Source organism: Pelodiscus sinensis, chromosome 17, assembly GCF_049634645.1.
Source record: "Pelodiscus sinensis isolate JC-2024 chromosome 17, ASM4963464v1, whole genome shotgun sequence".
Classification (NCBI taxonomy): Eukaryota; Metazoa; Chordata; order Testudines; family Trionychidae; genus Pelodiscus; species Pelodiscus sinensis.
The window spans coordinates 17,594,105-17,614,545 of record NC_134727.1 but is presented as its reverse complement, the minus strand read 5'-3'; the positions used below and the strand labels follow the sequence as shown (position 1 = coordinate 17,614,545).

The 20,441-nt window shown below is 49.3% G+C and overlaps 1 protein-coding gene across 2 annotated transcripts in view; it reads right to left on the bottom strand.

Moving 5' to 3' along the window:
* The window catches only part of STK10 (serine/threonine kinase 10), an 82,923-nt gene that overhangs the window by 51,850 nt on the left and 10,632 nt on the right, over positions 1–20,441 (bottom strand). Inside the window, exons 1-2 of one of the 2 annotated variants that reach the window (XM_075900253.1) lie at positions 10,306–10,551; positions 9,929–10,093 (exon numbers count right to left, since the gene is read on the bottom strand). In XM_075900253.1, coding sequence (XP_075756368.1) covers positions 9,929–10,015 — 87 coding nt within the window. In that variant the 5' untranslated portion in view covers positions 10,016–10,093; positions 10,306–10,551. Of the gene's footprint in view, positions 1–9,928; positions 10,094–10,305; positions 10,552–20,441 lie in introns of those variants that run through there. The other variant, XM_006138128.3, reaches the window with a different exon arrangement.

Genomic DNA, 20,441 nt, shown 5'->3' with positions numbered 1-20,441 from the left:
CAGTTCGATTAGTCTCATGACTCAGTTCCCCCAGGGGAAGAAAAGTCCAAAAACACAAGTAGGCAACAGATTCCAATCACAGCCCTAGAGTCAGCCACACAGCAAGACCATGGCTACTGGGAGCTGCCGAACTTGTGACAGGATGGGTTGCTCATGTCACCTTGTGCCAGGGGCATGAGAACTATAATATCCTGGTTTTGAAAAGGGACTGAGCTACATTTTTGTTAGTCTTGCAGCACTTTAGAATCTATTTGTTGTTTAAGTTTTCCCAGTTACAGACTAACATAGCTGCTTCTCAAACACTTCAGTTAAGATTCACCCATTTGAACAGTCTGTTTGTGCCTGCAAGGTGGTGGGTGTGTTTTTAAAGGAGTCCCAGTTCAAGATAAGATGGATTACAACAAACAGGTGTTTCCTGACATTGTAGATTATAACTGAATTTTTAAAGTTATAATACTAGCTATTCACTTTTTGCACATATCTATTAGCAGTTCACAGTGGAGAATCACTAGCTGGTTTCTCTTTTGTTTTTAGTCAGCTTTGAGTCAGTTATATTTTTGGATTCTGATAAGTGATCACAATGCTCGGGTTGAAAACAATGAGGGGAAATGTTATCAGCATTTCTGAACAGGGCCCCCACACGGAGGGGATTATAGGGGTGCACTAGGTTCCAAATTCAACAAGCCCCTTGAACAAATAAATGATTAAAAAGCTGTAAGAATGCTGGGGAATGCTGCAAGATCAAAGTTGCAATTTATTGCTCACTTCAGGATGGGCTCTCAGTGTGGTTTTGAGTCACTGTGACATCTCCATCTAAGAGTACCTTCATTGATAACAATGATATGCAAATGTGGTGTTCTTGGCATTTCATTTAATAAAAGTCCATGATGGGGTAGTCAGGTGGCAATACGGGGAGACAGGATTTTCCTCCATCCTAGCTATAGCTCCCTCCCTCATGTTTACAGGTAATGAAATTAAGCGGCCACGCTAGTCTTCTGAAAGCGTTGTGAAGGTTTCCTTTGAGGATGAAGAGAGGTCAGAGACAGAGTGATGACCCCTTCGTGACGTGGTCACCTTTCTGTGAGAGTTCATTAAAATCCTTCCCTCCAGTACAATAAAAACTGACGTTCACTAAATGACCTAGATAAGGCAGAAGCACCCCGCCTCAAAGATAAATATTCCTGCTGCACCTGTTACTTAGGGCTTGTCAACATTAGGGAATGTGATGACTTTCTGGTCACATACCAGAGGTAGTGACAAGCAATAGAAGAGGGGACTACACTCACTGGATCAGCATGTAGCAGAAAAATTCAAGGGAGAGAGCCTCACCTCGTATAAACAGTCCTGGCTCCACTCATTTCAACACCAGCAGAGAACAAGCCCTAAGGTCTTGGCAATTTCACAAAAAGCAAAAAGCCCCTCACTTATGGGAGAAAGCTGCAGGAGCCAGTGTGTGTAACTGTTCTCCTGCGAGTGAATTGCTTGGATGTCACAGGGAAGCATCCCCCTCACCCACCCCAAATGGAGGATGTGCTGACGCACAACAGCCGGAGAGGAGCTGGATCATGCAGCAAACACACCTGTGTTCTAGGGTATAGTTTAGCAGTTAGAAACTCCTCTGTTCTTCTGATGCAGCATCTCTCTGGTTAGTCCAAGTTTGGGGTGAACTTTAGTGACGCAGATATAAGCATCGGTTGACGAGAGGCCGAAAAAGTACAAGGGCAGGAATTGTTCCATCTCCCCTGTGCCGCACTTAGACTGATTCAGTGCCAATCACAGTATAACTGTTCAAAGCACTTTTAAGAAGAAGAAAGGTTTACTACAAAAGCACAAGGCAGTGCATAAAGCACCTATTTAGACCTCCAGTGCACCTAAGTGAAATTGGAAACAACAAAACAAACAAAATTAGTCTCCAGGGGAAAGGAGTCTGGAAAAACTAGGTCAGGGCAGAGACAAGACATCTTGGGAAAGTATCTTATACACACCATATCTGATAAATACACCTATCTATGACACAAGCTTACTGTAAAAGGGATAATATTTTTCTGGAATATGAAATTGTTGCAGCTGGACTTAACAACCAATCTTCTATTCAGAGCCAGCTTTTAAGAAACATTTCCAAGTTAAAAACCACCCTACACACAGCTCAGGGTCCTGGTGCAGCAGGTAAAGAACAGTATATTATGATGCAGGGCTTTCAAAAGTATCTTCAGTATGAACTGGTAAATGGAAAGTGAACAGAAACCTGCTGAATGCATCATCTTGGTGCCATTTGCTTTTGATAAGGATCTCAGAAGTTGGATATTCCCAGAGCAAAGATATTTGCCGCGCACTAGAGATGGAAGCAACAGGACATGCTAGCATGAAAAGTTCATTTCTTATCCAGGAACTTCAGTTCTCTTCTCTAGTTACAATAGTTTTGTTCTTGCACTCACTTTCCTGCCCCAAATTCACTGCCCCCTTGGATGCCTAGGACAAAGTTAAACCCAATGTTCTTTCTTTCCCATCCCTCTATTATAGTTAGAATGCAAAGACATGAACACGATTACTCCCATGGGCAAGCAAACAGGAACACTGTGTTGGTGCCATATGGGCAGTTAACACATGACTGGAATTTAAGACACCCACACAACGTCTATGCAATATGCACAATGATCTAAACAGATATGTTAGTCTGCCCACTGAAAATTTAAAGCTTTTTGTAGTAGAAGTGAAATACCTACAAAGTGACAGGACCCAGTCTCAGTCTACTGGAGTTAGGGACTTACACATACAACACAAGCAAACCAGGCCAATTCCATACACGGAGTCACTAAGCCAAACCGTTGACCTACAGATGTGCTCTGGCAAAGGTAAATTACCAGGCTGGGGCATGAGAGTTTTGCTTTGGTGTCAGGAAAAAAGACTATTTATATGATAATGGGCTTACTTTAGTAACCACAATTTAGAGCAAAGCAGAAAACATAGCCCATCCACAGCATCACATCTTATGGAAGAGCTTTGCAGACATTTGACTAGGGATTAGAGTAATAGGATTTTATACAAATTTCCCTACAATCCCAATGATTTAACTTATGTTTTTCAACCCACCTATAAAATTCCACAGGAGGGAGAGGTGATCCTCTATCCATTCTATGGAATGGTCCAAGAAACCGTCCAGGGTTCAATCCTTATTTCATTGAAAAACCAATGGAAAAACTCTCACTCTCTTCAATGGGCCCAGGATTTCACAGAGAGGCTCTAATTCTGAATTAAGTTCACAGGACTTTTTGATACATACAGGATACAAAAGGGATGTATCTGTTACTGTTAAAACAGACTGTCAAATTATAAGCCAGGTTTCCCCTCTGGAAGTGTTCTGAATAGAGGCTGGTGGAGAAAACATCAGTCAAGAGACATTTCCCCTCCACCAAAGATCTTTTTATTCCCCCTCTCCAGCCCCCAAAGAGAACATACACACTTCAACAGATGGAGACATCTGAAAGTAGAAGACTGCAAACTCCTTTGGCCCAGGGCTATTCCTTATCTGCTCTAAGCATTTCTACAGCTCCTAACAGTATCTAGAAGTCATTACGCCAGGAAAAAGACAGAATACCCAACTAGGGATATAAAGGATTAGTCAACTATCCGATAAGCAAATACTGATCAGATAGTTAACAGGATAGTCGACTAGACCAGTGGTCCCCAACCTTTAGAGGCTCCCGGGAGCCTGGGGGTGGGGCCACTCACGCCAGGTGCCCAGGGGGTGGGGCCGCACGTCCTGTGGCACGCCAGGGGCGGGGATGCCCTTGCACCCGGCGCCGGCACATGCCCCAGGGCCGGGGCCGACCGAGCGCCTTGTGCCCGGGGCCAGCGCTGCTGCCCGAGCCGCGCGCCTGGGGCCGTCACCGGCGCCGCATGCCCACATGTACCCAGGGGCTGGGGCCGCCCGAGCGCCACGCACCAGGCGCTAGTGCATGTCGCGCGCCTGGGGCCGGCGCCTCCAGTGCGCCGCGCGCTGGGGGGCCGGCCCAGGTTGTCGGCAGGCGCACACAAATGACTAGACACTCCCCCGCCCCCAGCTGCCTCTATTAAATATATTAAATAGAAGCGGGGGGGGGGGGGGGGGAGAAGAGGAGAGGAGAAGAGGGTACTTCGAAGTGGTGGCACTGCCACTTTGAAAAGCCAGGTGGAGCCCAGGCTCCATCCAGCAGTGTAACCAGGGGTCCCCAGCTAATTTCAAAGTGGCAGTGCCCCAAGGAGCCCAGGGTCAGCTGGGGAGTCTCCAGCTGATCCCGGACGCTATGCAGTGCTTCTGCTTTGAAATGCACAAGAGTCCCCCGGTTGGGGCTCTTGTGCATTTCAAAGCAGAAGCACTGCATGGAGCCTGGAGTCTGTGGGATTTCCTGCTGGTCCTGGGCTACACTCAGTGTTCCAACTTTGAAATGCACAAGAGCTCCTGCTGGGGCTTTTGTACATTTCAAAGGCAGAACACAGAAGTGCTTATCAACTAGTCAATGGAAATTCCATCGACTACTCGACTAGTAAATTAATTGCTAGTTAACATCCCTACACCCAATAGCTGCTATAGCTAGGGTGACCATATTTCCCTATGCTGAGTACAGGACACATTGTAAAATTACTCGCATTCAAGCAAGTTCAATGGTAATCAGAACTATGCAGTACAAATATTCAAATTAATATTAAGTTGGATTGAGTCACTCCCGTCAAAAAGATAAATACTTTTTATTTATCTTATCTTTAAGACTTTAGTGTTCACATGGAGAAGGGCAACACACATGGGGAGAGGTGACATACACCTACCCCTATCTGACATGGGGGTGAACGACCAACTGACCCTCCCCTCTCCAGTACTCTCCTTCCTCCATGCCTGGTTGGGCCCCCACAATGAATCCACCTCACCCAGTATCCAGGGAAGATGCAGCATAGTGGAAGACTTGGAGGGGCATGCATGGTCACAGGCTCCCCCAGATTTCTGCAGGCATCACACTAGAATGTGGCCAGTAGCAACCTTGAAGCAGTGTGCCTGAGGGAAGCAATGGGAGCAGCTTCCAGCCATGGGTGGCGGGGAGAAGGGGGCGGGGGGGCAGCGCGTGACCTGGCCTTTGTTTTTGCAGAGCACATCCCTTCCTTGCCGCATAGTGTCAAAAGGCAGCTAAAAATCTCTAAGGCTGTTGCTGGCCACTGACAACTCAGTTGCCTCCTATCCCCTGACTATAGGGTGGGCTCACATTGTGCACCAGGATTCAGGGAACCCGACTGCAGTGGCTTCTGTAGTCACAGAAACTGGCCACAGAGGTGGTTCAGCAGAGGAGGTTGCCTAACGGACAGAGAAGCTCTGTGCCTGCTGAGGGCAAGACCCAGGGACTTGTGAAAGGGTGAAGAGGGTGGCTAGGTCTGAGATAGGACTAGGCTGAAAGTCACTTTCCCCATCCTCACTCCAGAGCTGGCACACAGCGAGGGCTGCGCTGATGGACCACCAGGAAGAGGTAGGACTAGGCTGGAAGAATGGCCTGACCCTGCATACTGCAGATTGCACACCCTCCCCCCCAACTTACTGCTGGGGGCAGGGGAGGGGTGGCTGACTGGCAAGCACAGATCTGGCCAGCAGCAGGACCTGTTACTGAGGAAGAAGGAAGAAAATATGGGAGAATTTGCCCTTTTCTGAAGAAAAGCCAAGATACTCGCAGAAGGCCTTAAATAGGAGACTGTCACTTTAAAAACAGAACATCTGGTCACCCTAGCAACAGTCTCTCATCAGTAGTGCCAACCCCAGGCATTCAAGAGCCACAAGGCCCAGGCCCCCATAAAGCTATTTGAGATGATTTCTAGTAACAGATATTGGGGGCAGGCGTGGGTATTGCCTTAAGCTCCTGAGCCAAAAGGCTGCCCTCAGGTCACCTTTGCAAGCTTCTCTCCCCAACCCTAAGGGCTAGAAACTTACATGAGGTTCTCCACTTTCATTTAGTGCCCCAATTCCAGCAACTGGGCTTTACAAAACATACACCAAATATCGGCAGGCTCCCAAGCATGAGAGTTGGCAACACTGCGGAGCTTCTTGGGGCCGTTTAAACACAGCATAAGACTGCTTAGCCCTTGCCCAGAGCAGAAGAAAATGGAGTAAGCCAGTAACTATTGGCACGGTGCATGGAGCACAACATCACAGTGATGTATTTCCACTCTGAGGAATTTTAAGTTGCATGTTGTGAGAAGGCCAACTCCATCCCATAAAAAACTCAGCAGGGTCTCCAAACTTGGCACTCTTTACCCGTGACCTGCAGTAGGCTCTTCCCCTCCCACAAGAATGCAGGGCCTTCTTTTCACTCAACTTCATAATAATTCAGGCAAAAAACTGGCTGCCTATGAAATAAGGGTGAGTATTTTCAATTAACCTTCTTCAGGGTTGGGAGCATTCTTATCCACCTTCCCTCATGCAGAAGTTCACTCCACAAACACCGCCCTTAGCAGCCTACCAAAAAATGAGGCAAAACCCCTCAGTACTGGTGCCAGTGTTGGAACACTTGGTTCAGTCTGTTGAGGCGTCAGTGTCACGCAGGTTGCCGCAATACTGTGTTGGGAGCCGAGCACGCCACTGCCAGGCAAGAGGAGTAAGTCATGATTCCCTCACCGGATAGGCGATGCCTTGCAATGCCTCACACCACTCTCAGACCACCAGGGACCCGCACTGCTTTCTGACATGGTTCAGCACAGAGATTTCTTTTTTGGGGGAGCATCCCAACAGCAGTTTTGACAGGGCTTTACTTCTGCACTTACCCTCTGAGGGAAATTTCATAGTTTTTGCCTCTCTGACTTCTGAACGTCTACAGGAAAAAATGGTTTTCCCCAATTCTAACAACAGAAATTTATGTTTTTAAACACACAATAAAACCCCCTATTTGGAGGCAAACGTTCCCTAGCAAAGTTTGCAACCCAAACACTGCAGCCTCGTATTCGCTGCAAGAGAACATTGCAAATGTTGATCTTGGTGGGGTTGTGCTCAGGCAACTAGCTTGAGTCGCCATGCTGCTATTTACAGGGCACTAGCTCACTCAGAGCAGGCACAGATCTATCCAAGCTGGGAATTACATCTGCGCTGCAGCTAGGAGATGTAACGCTAAGAGTGGAATTGACTGGCCTGTTTAATTCCTCCAAGCCCAGTGAAATGCAGGAGTATTTAAATGAACAGCATAAATGGCAGAAGACAAATGCCACTTGCAAATAACCAAAACCAGGACACTAGCCACAAACATCTAACAATGGATTGAGATATAAAAAGATTTTCCCTCATGGGAGGCTTTGATACAAGGGAATCTGGTTTCATTAGTTTCTAAAGGACTGTAATTGTAGTAGGTCAGCGAGCACTGACAGATTGCTCTACACAGTGCTTTGCAAAGAGGGGCAAAGGGGAAATGCAGAATTTCCTACAGGAAGGAAGGAAAGCTTCCTACAGAGAAGCATTGGGAAGAACAAGCTGATGTTTTACAAAACAGAGGCCAATACATACACCAGCAGACTAAAGTGAGGGGAAGCTGCAGGAGGTAGACACGAAGTGGGGGAGGTGTAGAGTAAGACAAGTCTGGTGTCCAAACCTAACCTGTTAGCTTGCTTTGTTGACTTCTGCCAAAGTCACAATGTCTGTGGGATCTTCGGTCCCCAAATTCCCTCCTAAGAAAGAAGTCTGCCTTCCCCTTTGCTGGAATGTTATGCAGATTTACTCTGATGCTTGAACCTAACAGAACACTTCAGTGGCCATCTGAATGCTAGTTCTCAGACAATTTGCAAGCCAACTTCCCCAGAGTTGCAGTGCTCATGGAAAAGAGGATTTGCTACCTTACTAGCTAGCATGGTCCTACATTCAGATTCCAGAAGCCACTAGTTCAAGTTTACCAAGAGGGCAATGAGTCATTGGAATAGCATTCCAACAGTTGTGGCGGACTCTCTGTTACAGGCAATTTTTAAAATCGAAAATGGGTAACTCTCTCAATGACACACTCTCATCCCAACAGGAATTCATTCAGGGAAACTGCATGGCCCGCGCTATGCAAGAGGTCAGATTAGCGCACTGTGGTCCCTTCTGGACTATAATCTACTCCCGTATATTTGAGAGCATTTGTCTGAGAGTGAGTCTAATCTGTCCACCCATCCATCTGTTCCAGAACTCCTCCTAGACCAGTGTTTCTTAAACTTTTTAAGACAGAGGAACACCAAACAATATATATTTTTTTATGAGGAACACCCAGGATATTTTTTTTTGCTCAACAAAAGGGGGGGGGAGGGAAGAAAAGGGCAGCCATTTTGCCTTGGAACACAGTTTAAGAAATACTGTTCTAGACAGTAAGAGTAAGACTACCAAATTTGGTATACAGCTTATCACAACTTAAAGCAAGGTCAGGTTTTGGTTGTTTGGGGAGAGTGTCTGATGCTCTCCCGCCCCTCCAGATTTGTACAGGGATGCATAAAACCATACAGAAGAGAGACCATCACCAGGCAGGTGAAAGAGGCTGGCTGGGGGCGCACTCCCCTCTGCATATGGCACTTGCCCAATCCCAAGCTTCCTACCCCACAGGCACTCTTTAGGGAAGGTGGGAGGGGCTACAGCACCCCTTACCACCCAATTCATGAGAACATTGCTGGCTGCTCCCCTTCCTCAGGGAGTGAGGGGAAGTGCACAATCTGCTCCATTCCTCACTCTGGCTGGGGAACGCAAGGGGCAGATGAACCTGGAGCTGCAGCAGCCCTGGAGAGGCACTTCTCACCAGGCCCCTAGCTGCTGCAATGAGAGGGGGCTGGGGTACTCCTCTCTCTGGGGCAGTCTGCATACTGAACCCCTCATGATTTAAATGCACCTTAGAGCAAGGATTTAAATGAAGAAAACAAAAAATTAATTGAGATAAGGACCTGAGCCACACTGGGTAAATGTTCTAGTCTATGAATAGAGAGCAATCTGCTGGGAAACTGAAGATGCTTGAGGGGAAACGCATTAAGATTGCTCCCAAACCCAGCAAGTTGCAAGGCTATAATGTCAAGGCTTCTAGGGACACCCAGATGTAGTTGCAAGACAGGGCAGCTGTGAAAGTGGCAAAGTGAACAAAGAGAAAACAGAATACAATGGTGAAAGATCTACATATGTCCCAATTTCTAGAGCCCCATGCAGGCATCCTCATGGACATCCACCACAGTCTGAATTCAGTAGGAAAAGACAAGAGTCTTTCTGTAGCACCAGAACCCCGGGACCTTCCCCGTAGCCACACCTTGAGTATCTGAGTAGCATAAGGGGACCGGTTACTAAGTAGAATCTGTTGTCAGAGACGGGACAAGGAGAAAAACGTAGCATTGTGCAGCTGTTCTGCAAGTTTCACAATGAGTAGCCATTGAAGAAACTTGTTTGATTGCATTTTGTGTTACAGCAACAGAATGCCCAGAAGTATTAAGTTCTTAGCATCAGCAGCTTGTGCATCACAGCAGCCTACTCTGCAATGACGACTCAGACCATTTAGAAACCCATGTTATTCAGATTACTTTTAAATCAGGTACCATACTAAGAGAAGCGAGGTGAGGAATTGGGAGCAGAGGGGAGAAGCGGGCCACTAAACCTTTCTGTAATCTCCAAATAGGAAAACCAGGCTCCTACCCTTCAAACACTTGTGAAAGGGTAGAACATCCAATCACTGCAGGCTTTTCCCTAAGAAGGGTCTTGGGAATTTGTTTGGGCTCTCTCAGCAGCTCATCCAATGAGAAGAAAAGAGGGAGACCTGGACACTAGGAACAGTGTATAGTGCACCCTTTGTGCCTTGTTCACAACTCCCAGATATTTTCTGAGATTCATGTCAGAGACTCTGCAGAGGTCACTTTGACATGAGGTCAGTGCATCTTGCCTTCCCAGCCTGGAGAGAAAGAACATACATGGCATGCAGTAACAGCTTCTTACCCAGAGTTTGCTGCCATGGTAAAATGCTCCCAGGAGCTTGACAATGTATGGGTGATCACAGGTTGCCAGGATTTCAATCTCTACCATATAATCCTCCAGTTCCTCTTCACTCTTCGTCTCAATGACTTTTGCAGCAGCCAATGCTCCTGTCTCCTTATTCTTGGCCTGTAATGTAAAATCCACAGTAAGAACACGGACTTAAGGAAAGAACAAGATGAGGCCTTCAACTTGTTAACCCAGGCTCCATTTTCCCAGTTCTCACTCAACTCCTTTATGAAGTGCCTGCAATACAAGTAGGGAGAATCTGCAGACACATCTTTGCTACAAAGAGTCAGTGGGTAGGATTACTGATGTAAGGTGACAACAATCCCTTTTACCTTTCTCCAGTTTCTTGGCTGCAGGAGGGAAGGTGCTTTAAAAGTAGTCAAGGAGCAGACCCCATCAATGTTACAGGAAAAAACTGGAAACTAAGATAGCTCCAGAGTGCAAGAGGTTTTGCACTATGACCTGATTTTTAGAAGTCCTGAGGGGTCCACAGATCCCCTCTGTTTTGGTAGGAGCTGCAGTGCTTGGCATCTCTGAAAACACTCAGACCATAAGCAGTCACAAAGCAGGGCCTCCTGCTGTACACTTTGAGCCAGCAACAGCCTTGGAGTTTCCCCACTGCCCCAGAACATGCTCAGCATTTGCCAGTGCAGCTGTGCACCAGGGAGGCGGGGTCTGCAGGCAGCTGCTTGGGGGGGGGAGGGGGGAGGGGGGGGAGGAGAGAGGAAATGAGGCAAAGCACCAGAAGTTAAAACTAACTTCCCTCAATAAGCCAGCACCTTATGTTGTATTGATCTGTGTTGCCGTGGCACTTCCGGAAGCCCTAGATCAAGTAGGGGAAGACCTGAGAGCACTCCCTTGACCACATCTTCCACAGGGCCTACCAATGATAAGGACCAGATATGCTAGCAACAGGTATGTTTCTCTCAAGCTGCAGCACATTAGCTGAAGAAAGGGGTGTTCCTCCCCTTGTTTTTTCCTCCACCCTGTTTCTTACATCAGATCAGCACGCAGCGTAACGGAAGCAGACAAATGAAACTCAGATTGCAAACCTGTCTCTCACCAACAGAAGTCAGTCCAATAAAAGATATTACCTCACCCACCTTGTCACACAAATTATCGTCACTCTCAGGCAAGAGAAACAAGCTCCGAGCTACTCTTGCATCCATCATCCTGTGTGCTACCAGCAAGGGGAAATGCCAACATGTGCAGATGGGCAGTATGGTCTCTATTCACACACAGAATCAGCCTCCATCACACCTGCCTCTGATCTGAATTATCCTGGCTCCAGTGCACTACTGGGTGGGCAGAGGCCAGTGCCTAACACCAAAATGACAGACAACCCAGTGGTGTGTGGAGACAAATCTGTTACCTTTGTCCACACGTGAGCTATCACACAGTCATTTTCAGTTTTAAAGGGGGAAGGGCTTGGGAAAAAGGAGTGACCCCAAAGAACTGTTTAGAATGAATGCTGAACTCTATTGTCTAGGAAGACAACAACGAGGGGGGGAACGGGGAGAGAAGTCTGAGCAGTGAATACATTTTAGCAGCTGAATCTACACACAGGCTGCTGTTCTCTAAGGACATCACAGGCAAGCGCAGGCTGGCTCCTGTTTGCAGCCAGGCTGCTTGAACATCTGTCCAGAAACGTTTACAGAGTTATTTTCCTTATTACTTCGCCCTTCCCAAGCCCCCAGAAATAATCTGAGAGACTGAAGTCAACAAGTGGCCTGACTAACATAATGCAGGCATTAACAGTGGACAGACATTGGTCTTCCAGCCAAGCCAACTGCGCTACAAAGCCAATGGAACAGTGGCAAACCAAGTGTTTAGACATCTGCCTGACTGATGTGTGCAACATACAGGGCACAAAGCTGGTCACAGGACGCATGGCGGGTGGGGGGGGTCTGACTACGCATGTTTCTGCTCACATGCCTACTCCCGGAGACATTCATTCCTCCATTCATAGGTTGTCCCGGCTTTCCCCCTTCTGTGTTCTTCCCCTTCTCCTTCCCAGAAGCTAGAGTGTTCCCATGTCTGTCAGTGTGCCACCCTTAGCAATTCAGTGTGGGTGCCACACATTAGTCAATTTCGGCTGGCTAGCTGGCTGTACTCAAAGCAGAAGTGAGGCAGTCCACAGAAAAAGCTTCCCTTTAAGACACAGGGCTGCTAGCATTCTTCACCTAATGGGGAAGGGAATATTCGACGTGGAAAGTCACACCCTGCACTAAAACAGTTTTCACAATTTCACAGAATCAGCCACTTGAGGGGTAGTACAAATCCCTCTTAAACCAACTTTCCTGTCCAGACAAGGGTTCTTCTCTAGGTTTACCCCACCCCCTAAACAAGCAAGGTAACTTGGGGTGGAGTACTCTAGGCAGGCATGTATCTGCTTTCATGCAGAAGTTCGGTGTGATGACCTGAGAGGAGGAAAGTCACATTTCTGTCTGTTATGGCTTGAGGAAGAAAGGCTGGCAGGCTCCATTTATGATCCACTTGTAGCTTTCTCTTTTCGTGTGTCTGTTTGGAAGGCCCATGCAGAAAGCTCGGAAAATAATTAGTCCCCAGCAAAAGCACATTAGATCCTGCTGAATCCACCTTAGGCAGTTTAGGTGATAGAACCATATATTTAAAAAGTGACTTGGTAGAGGATAAAGAATGGAGGGGAAATGGCATGGGGGTGGAGGGAGAAAGAAAGAGTTTGAGAATTTACTGCAGGAAAAATGTCCAACTTGGAGGGAGAAGACTTGACATACTTGAGCTCTAGTGGTTTTAGCAGAATCCAGCACTTGTGGGCCCAAGTACACCCCAAAAGGATGAAGTAGGTGGTGACCCCATTTCCTTTGTTCCCAGCTCAAGGTAGTTTTACAAGTGTGTGTAAATATGTAAGAAGAAAAAATTAGAATAATGAACCATCACTAAGCCCCTGAAAAGTGATGGAGGGGAATGTGGACTGGTGGGCAGGAAAGTGCTGCCTTCCCAATCGAAAAGAGATTTCCAAAGAATGGACAATTGCAGCACAGAACACGAATAATCAAGCTCATAGATCCTCTGTGTGTGCTAGAGGCTGGTGGGGATCTAAGAGAGGAAGTCTGTGCTGTGAGAAGAGGTGGGGCTTCCCGTTGTAGCCACAACATCATGCATACATTTCCCCTATGATCAAGGCCAGTCAGAATTCACATCCTCCAGGCACTCCACTTGAGAAACACCAATAGGCACAACACTCAGCATTTGTTTACAGTGACTGTCCTTGAATTCTAGCTGCGTTCTCCCTGGTGAAGGGATACTTTGGGTATGATGAACGGTGTTCTATTTTAATGATGAGTCTGAACCAAACTGAGGGGTCATCTTAATTCAGATCCAAAGCACAAGAATCTGGCTGCATCTCCAACACCACTGCCTTTCTTCCATATGGGGACAAGGCCCCTTCTGGCTCTTCATTTCTATGAGTTTATGCTGAGTAACCTTCTCTGGTGCAGGCATGCTCCCATAGACTCCATGTCTCTCATCAAAATACTAAGTCCTGCCAGCTGCCCACTCTATGCATTCACTTTCTAGGGTTTCCCACCCTCACAAAGCCAAATCCTCTTCTCGCCACACTCCAAAATGGAAGCAGAGGGCATTTAGCAGCTGCAGCAGAAAGCCCCAGTGAGCGTGCAGAGTATCATGCAATTCAAACACTCACTGTAGTGAGCTGTAGCCCACTTACAACATAAATATTGGAGTAGAAGGTGAGCATTCAGCAGGTGTGAAGAAAAGCCTGTCTGAAGGGTGGCAGAGGTGTTTTTCCAGACAGCTCCAGGGAGCTGTAGCTGCAGGGTGGTTGCCTTCCCCTCGGAGGCATTGCTGACTTCTGTAAGTAATGCAGAGAACAGAGTTTCACTTGTGCAGGAGCTGGAAGGCCGGCCTTCCTTTCTTTCAGAGAGCCACCAGATAAACCCTCCTTTTGGCAGAATTCCCTCCAGTTTCAGACTTGCACAGAGATGACACATGTAGTGCACTGAGCACATAGCCATGGGGTAGGAACCCCTGCCCTCTCCTAGGTACTTAGCGTGTATTCCATAGCAAGGGACCTTTGCTCCCATGAAGTGGACAAGAATTCCAGGGAGGTTCTATTGACTTAAATATGATATTTACTACCATTGTCAGGAACACGAGCCATTGCACTAGTTGAATTTTATATTGACAATTAAGAACAGTAAGTTAGAACGTTGCACTGAAGAGGCAGAACCACACAGCAGAAGCTGCAGGAATCTAGCCAAAAGCATCGATTCTGGAGTAGGGATGTTTAAAAGTGGATAATTGGGTAACCACATAACCACTGAAATTTTTAGCAATTACATGCACCCGCAGCCCAGTGCATACTGGGGCTCCTGCCTGTTGGCCCTGCTCCTGGGGAGCTGACCGCCATCCTATGCTACTGCTTCTAATATCAGCTCCCTGGGAGCCAGTGCCTGCCAGGAGCTAGCTTTTAAGCTGGCTCCTGGCACACACTGGCTGCTGCCCCATGCGGCTGCCTCTATTGACAGGGAGCTGTCTGCCATGCCAAGCTGCTGCCTCTGATACAGCCAGCAGTGCAGGGTGGCAGTCAGCTCCCCGGAAGCAGGACAGGAGCCTGCACGTAACTGTTCATGGTAACCGATAAGCCCAGGCTTTACGGTTAACTGTGTAAACAGTTATCCCGTTACATCCCTACTCTGGAGTATGATTCTCCCCCACAGAATGGGTTCTATGATTGATTATACAGCCCTGCAGGTCATACTGGGCATGGTGACACAGCTCACTGGCAGAGAGACTGTGCTCGGAGCACCTGAGAATCTGACTCAAGGGAGAAACCTCAGAGCATAGACACAATAGCCTGACTATGCAAGACTGGCCATGTTCCTACCAGGAACTTGCTAGCAGAGACCTAAGGACATCCCTGTTAGACTTCAACCATGTTAGACGAGGAGCTTCCCAACACTGGTGCAAGTCAGAACAGATCCAGAGTTGGAGATTAGGCAGGTCGGAGAAGGTCTGTTCCTCGCTTGACACTATGAAGCATGGGCAAGCCACTTCCCCCTTGGCCTCAGTTTAACCAACAGTAAAACGACTGCAGGGCCCCAGGACATCGGGGCTTGCAAAGCAGCTGAAATCCCCCAGACGAACAGTCTCCCTGCCAACAAGGTGCGTTCCTATGACTAACAGGCTGAGCAACAACAGAGCAACCCCCTGTCAGTCTCCCACTGGGTATGAGCAATTCTTATTCAGAAAAGAGGGTGATTTACATGTTATGTATCTGTTTAGATTGAATACTTACTGAAGTACTTGTGTGGGCTGGGAACGCCTCAGGGTGGACGTGTCTCCCCTGACTTGCACCCAGCCAAACCCAGTCAGTGCTAATGGAACAGCACACAAAGGCCTAAGCCTCAAAGCGCACAGCCCTATTGGCCAGGATGAAGCATAAGACCTCAACCTAACATCTATTATGCGCACCCTATGTTTTATTTTAACCTCTTCATGGCGAGACGTGTCCTCTGGGTATGTCTACCATGCAATTCAAAATCCACAGCTGGCCCATACCAGCTTATTCAGGCTTGTGAGGTTCCAACTAAGAGGCTAACTGTCCTGTAGACGTTTGGGCTATTTAATTGGGTGTACTGTAGACTCTTGGACCCTCTCACCTCACGGGCTCCATCCAGAGCCCAAATGTCTATACTCCAACTAACCAGCCCTTGAGCCTATGCACCAGGAGCTGGAGTCAACCAGCGTGGCCCAGCTACGAGTTTCTAACCACAGTTCAGACACACCCAGCGAGACTGTAAGGCTGGCCCCAATCTGGTTAATAGAACAGGACCTGCTAGCTTTCCAACCAGGCATAGCACTGGAAGCAGCACTGTAGCACTGATGTTTCTGACCACCCCAGCTTCCTCTTCTCCCTACTACCAGGGGTCTCTTTCCAAGGATATCAGTTCAGGGAGCTGCTCAGCAGCAGAGACAGAGCAGAGCCCTCTCGCCTCCACAGCCTGTAAGCCAGCTGGGGCAAGGAAGGCAGATTTACTGCACACTGCTAGAGGAAGCTACGAATTCACATGCCAGAGGAAGTCGGCACTGGCAGAAGAGCAGATAACTTTGAGCCAATAATCACAGCGCCTGTTGCTCCCATTTTAGAGCCAACAAACCAGGAACTCAAGACAGAATCTATTCCAAAACCAGCGCTGTCCTGTGTGCTCATTACTATGAACGAGCAGCTCTTCCTCTGAAAAGAACAGTGTGTCTCAAAGAACTTCACAAAAGGACACACATTCCCCCCCCCCCCCTTAGGAGGGGAGGGAGTACTGGGGCACAGAAGTGACATGCTACATCCAAGATCACGCATGTCAGTAGCAGAGCTGGGAACTGAATTCAGGTTTCTGGTCTGAGTCTCTAACCACCCAGGGGTGGGCAAAAGGACCACCGCAGGCCGGATCTGGCCCGCCGAGGCCCTGATACTCCCCCACTCCCAGGCCATTTAAGGCCTGGGGAATACGCAAAGCCTCCTTCCACCCTGCCAGAAGCACGTGCTGGCAGGGCAGGGGAGGGGAGCAGAGGCAGCTTCGCGCGCTCCCCCCGCCCCTAGGCCAATCAGGTCCCAGAGGTGGGGGAGCTGAATGAAGCTTCCTTCGCCCTGCCCCAAACCTGCGAGGAGCCCGCAGTACTTCAAAGTGTCACATGCGCCTCACAGGGTGGGAGGAGGCTTCCCGCGCTCCCCCGCAGCCGGACCCTGCTTGGCCTGGGGGTGGGGGAGCGTGCCATGCTTCTTCCAGGGCATGGGTGCCTAGTGGGAAGGTATCCCCAGCAGCCAAGGCAAAAGCCAAAGCAACATTGTATTAAAAAAAGGCAGAAGTGAAAATACTGGATTGCACAAAACCTTACCCATGTGAAAGGCCAAAGCAGTCACCTTTGCCTCTGAAGCACCTCCTGAGCTATTGCCAAATTCAGGGGCTGTCAAGTCCATCCTGAAACTACCCTAAGGCATTAACAAACATGCTGCCAGAGGCTATAGGTCTTGCTGTCCATTGAAAAACAAGTGAGTCCTGGGTGTGGAAGTGATGTAAAGATAAGCCTTCGAGTGAACTTATTCTTTTTGTTATAAAAGGAGAGTTCACTATTGAGAATTTATTCACTTTTAGAATAAAGCTTTATCGATACAATAGCACGTTCTTCCTCCATTGCTTGTCATCAATACCACATGACTCACTCACTCTGCCCCATACCCCAAAAGCGAAGGCTGCTCTCTAAGCTATGTTGGAGCAACATGTCACACCATTTTCTGGGTGAAGTTGGCATTCTCTATCACTTCCTCCTTCCCACCAAAAAGTCTCGCTTCTGTGGTAAAGAGCGTGATGCTGCAAATCTCTTTGAGCTGGAAGTCCTATTACTTTGCTTATTTCCCTCCCCCTCCCCCCCCCCAAGAAGGCATGTTTATCCTCCCTCATCAAATGCTGCATTTCAGAGTTGATACTTACTATAAAACGATGGAGTATGCAGCATGTCACATGGTGTAAATCCAGTAATTGCTCCTTCAGATATTTCTCAGGGACAACACAATGGTTAATTGCTTTCTAATGAACCTAGCCTGAGCTGTCTGCATCAATACATTAATGCACAATAGAGAAGGCAGAGTTAATGTCCATGTAACAATTAAACAATCAATGAGAGCTGAAATTAGTTTCCTAGCTGACAAGCCCCATCAAGACACTTAGGTTTGTCACAATAAATGATGCACTTTGACACACACTGAACTCCGTGTTTGGGACCACCCAGAGAGTGAGCTATGACAAACAGGCAGAGACAGAGATACTACCAAGACCAGCAGAATGAGGCACTATGGATGCCAGAGCAACAAGAAACTCAAGACACACAGCACCCCAGGTTCCCTGCATGCTGCTGGGGGAGTGGTGGGAGTGCAACATGGAGCAGATAAACCTAAACTGCTGGAAGGCAGAGAGGCTGATGTGTGAGCGAACCAGTGAACTTCAGTGAACAAGACTCACATACCACAAGAGAAGAGATATACACCCATACAATTAGCTGATGCTCTGTATGAGGAATTCCCAGCCAGCTCTACTAGGTGTTGCAATTACTGTAACACTAACATGCAATAGCAGAATGAGACTTTTGCATGCAATGATGTTGGTCATTCATGTCCTCCATCAGTTCCAACAAAGGAAGCACATGAAGTGGCTGGCACCTGGCACGAGGGCCATGCCCGAGACCCATTTGTAAAAGAGATGAACATCCTGGGCCTATTCCACTCAATGAGAAAAATCCCAATTGACCTCAACATTCTGAGATTTCCACCCAACATATCCTGCTACTTCTACGTGTTGGCAATGCAGCCTGAGCCAGCCTGGGAGCCGGCCTGAGTGTTAGGTTCTTACCCGAGGGTATGTGTACACTGCAAAGTTAATTCGAAATAACAGCAGTTATTTTGAATTAACTTCAATAGCGTTGTGATGGGCTGCCAACCGCCTGCACGCCGGACTGCAAAGGGAGGTGGGAGGAGCGTGGGGCCACGGGCGGAGTGCCCCAGCACCGCCGGAGAATGGTGGCAGGGAAACTGCTGGCCCCGCCCCCAGCGTGGCGCCAGGAGAGGCAGAGGCAGTGAGCGGAAGCTTGGACACAGCAGGGGAAGCCACCATGTCACAGGAGGGGCGGGGCTCTTGGGCCGCGTCACAACCGGCGGGCCATTTCAAAAGGGATACTCTACCCCAGTGGATATGCAAGTGCACTTGTACGTCAGCAGGCCTACCGGGCAAAGCCGACGGGACTAGCCCTGCAGAGGAGCCAAACTCTAGGCCTAGAATCCACTAATCGAGCTGGAGGACGGATGGAGGGTTCGCTGAGTCCCCCTGGCTTGCCTGAGCGGGGGTGATCGCACCCAACCTAACGGCCCCGGAATCGGGAATCCCGCCCAAGGGTAGGACAGTCAGACGAGGGGGCCCGCTGAACCCCCCTGCCCAGCCGGCAGGGGGTGATCACACCCCGTGACTCGACCACAAGCATCTATACATGCAAACCGCTATTTTGAATTTCATTTGAAATAGTGGAGCACTTAATTTGAATTTGGTAAGCCTCATTCTACGAGGAGTAACACCAAATTCGAAATAGCTAATTTGAAATAAGAGCTGTGTAGACACTTAATTCAAATTAGCTAGCCTCCAGCCCTTCCCAGTTTCCCCTGGTGGCCACTCTGGGCCAAACCAGGAAAACTCCTCTCCCCCCAGGCTCGGAGCCCTTAAAGGGGTAGACTCTGGCCACACACCACGTGCCAGAGCCAGGCCTGCCAGCAGCCACAGTCCCTCACCTAGTGATCGCACAATGCCATCCAGTGGCAGCCAGCCGTCCCCTGCCCAGTTCCCCAGTACCCAGGGGCCGTAGACGGCGCGCACCCTCGTGGACTAGCGCGGAGATAATGGACCTCCTTGAGGTTTGGGGGGAGACCCCCAGTGTCCATGATCTCCGCACTAGGCAGAGGAACGCGGCCGTCTACAGCCGCATAGCGGTCACCATGGCCAGAAAGGGCCACAGTCGCACCCAGGAGCTGTGGCATGCATACGCCAGGGCCACCAGGGGTGGCGCTGCAGCAGGGGCGGACACCTGCCCCTACTTCCCTGCCCTTGACCGCATCCTGGGGGGGCGGTACAGTCAGTGCCACCCGGGGGGGGGGGGGGCAGCGAGCCAGGACTGGAGGGCCCTGACCTGGGCGTGGCAGAGGGGCCATCGTGGAGGGTGCCACGCCGACAGGACCCCCAAGCTGTCCCAGCACCGGAGTCGTCCAAGTAAGTGCCATCACCATCCCCTACCTGGGGAGGGACGAGGGAGGGAGACTAGGGACTGCATGCGGGGGCCTTGCCTACCACACATCATGCAACAACCTGTGCATGTGTGAGCACGTGCCATGCCACCCTTGGGCAGATGGCTCCAGCTCTGACACACCCAGGATCCGTGGCCTGATAGGCACATGCGTGTGTGAAGAGACTTGACACGCTCCTGACCCCGAGGCAGGACACAGCAGGACGCCCTCTCTTCACACACCCAGTCTACACAGAGGCAGGGGACATCTCCCCCCACCTCAGCTGCACCACACACGGCACAGGGGCATGGGTGTGGTCTTGGGGCAGCTCCCACTCCCAGGGATAGCTGGAAATTCCAAACATGGCCGCTGGGCAAACACAATGGCTCCGACGGTGCAGGGCACGTTCATCCTCACCTTGCAGAGGGGCGCTGGGCTGGGCTTCACCCACTGTGTCCCCAGGGAGAACTGACCACTTCTCTTCTTTCTCCACCCCGCCCGGGACATGCTCCTGCACCCGAGGGCTCTGCAGGACCACCGCAACACTGCAGGGGTACTACGAGCAGCACCTGGGGGCCTTGCGAGCCCAGACCCGCACCATGGAGCGGCAGGCACAGGAAGAATGGGAGTTCTGGTGGGAGCTGCTTGCCC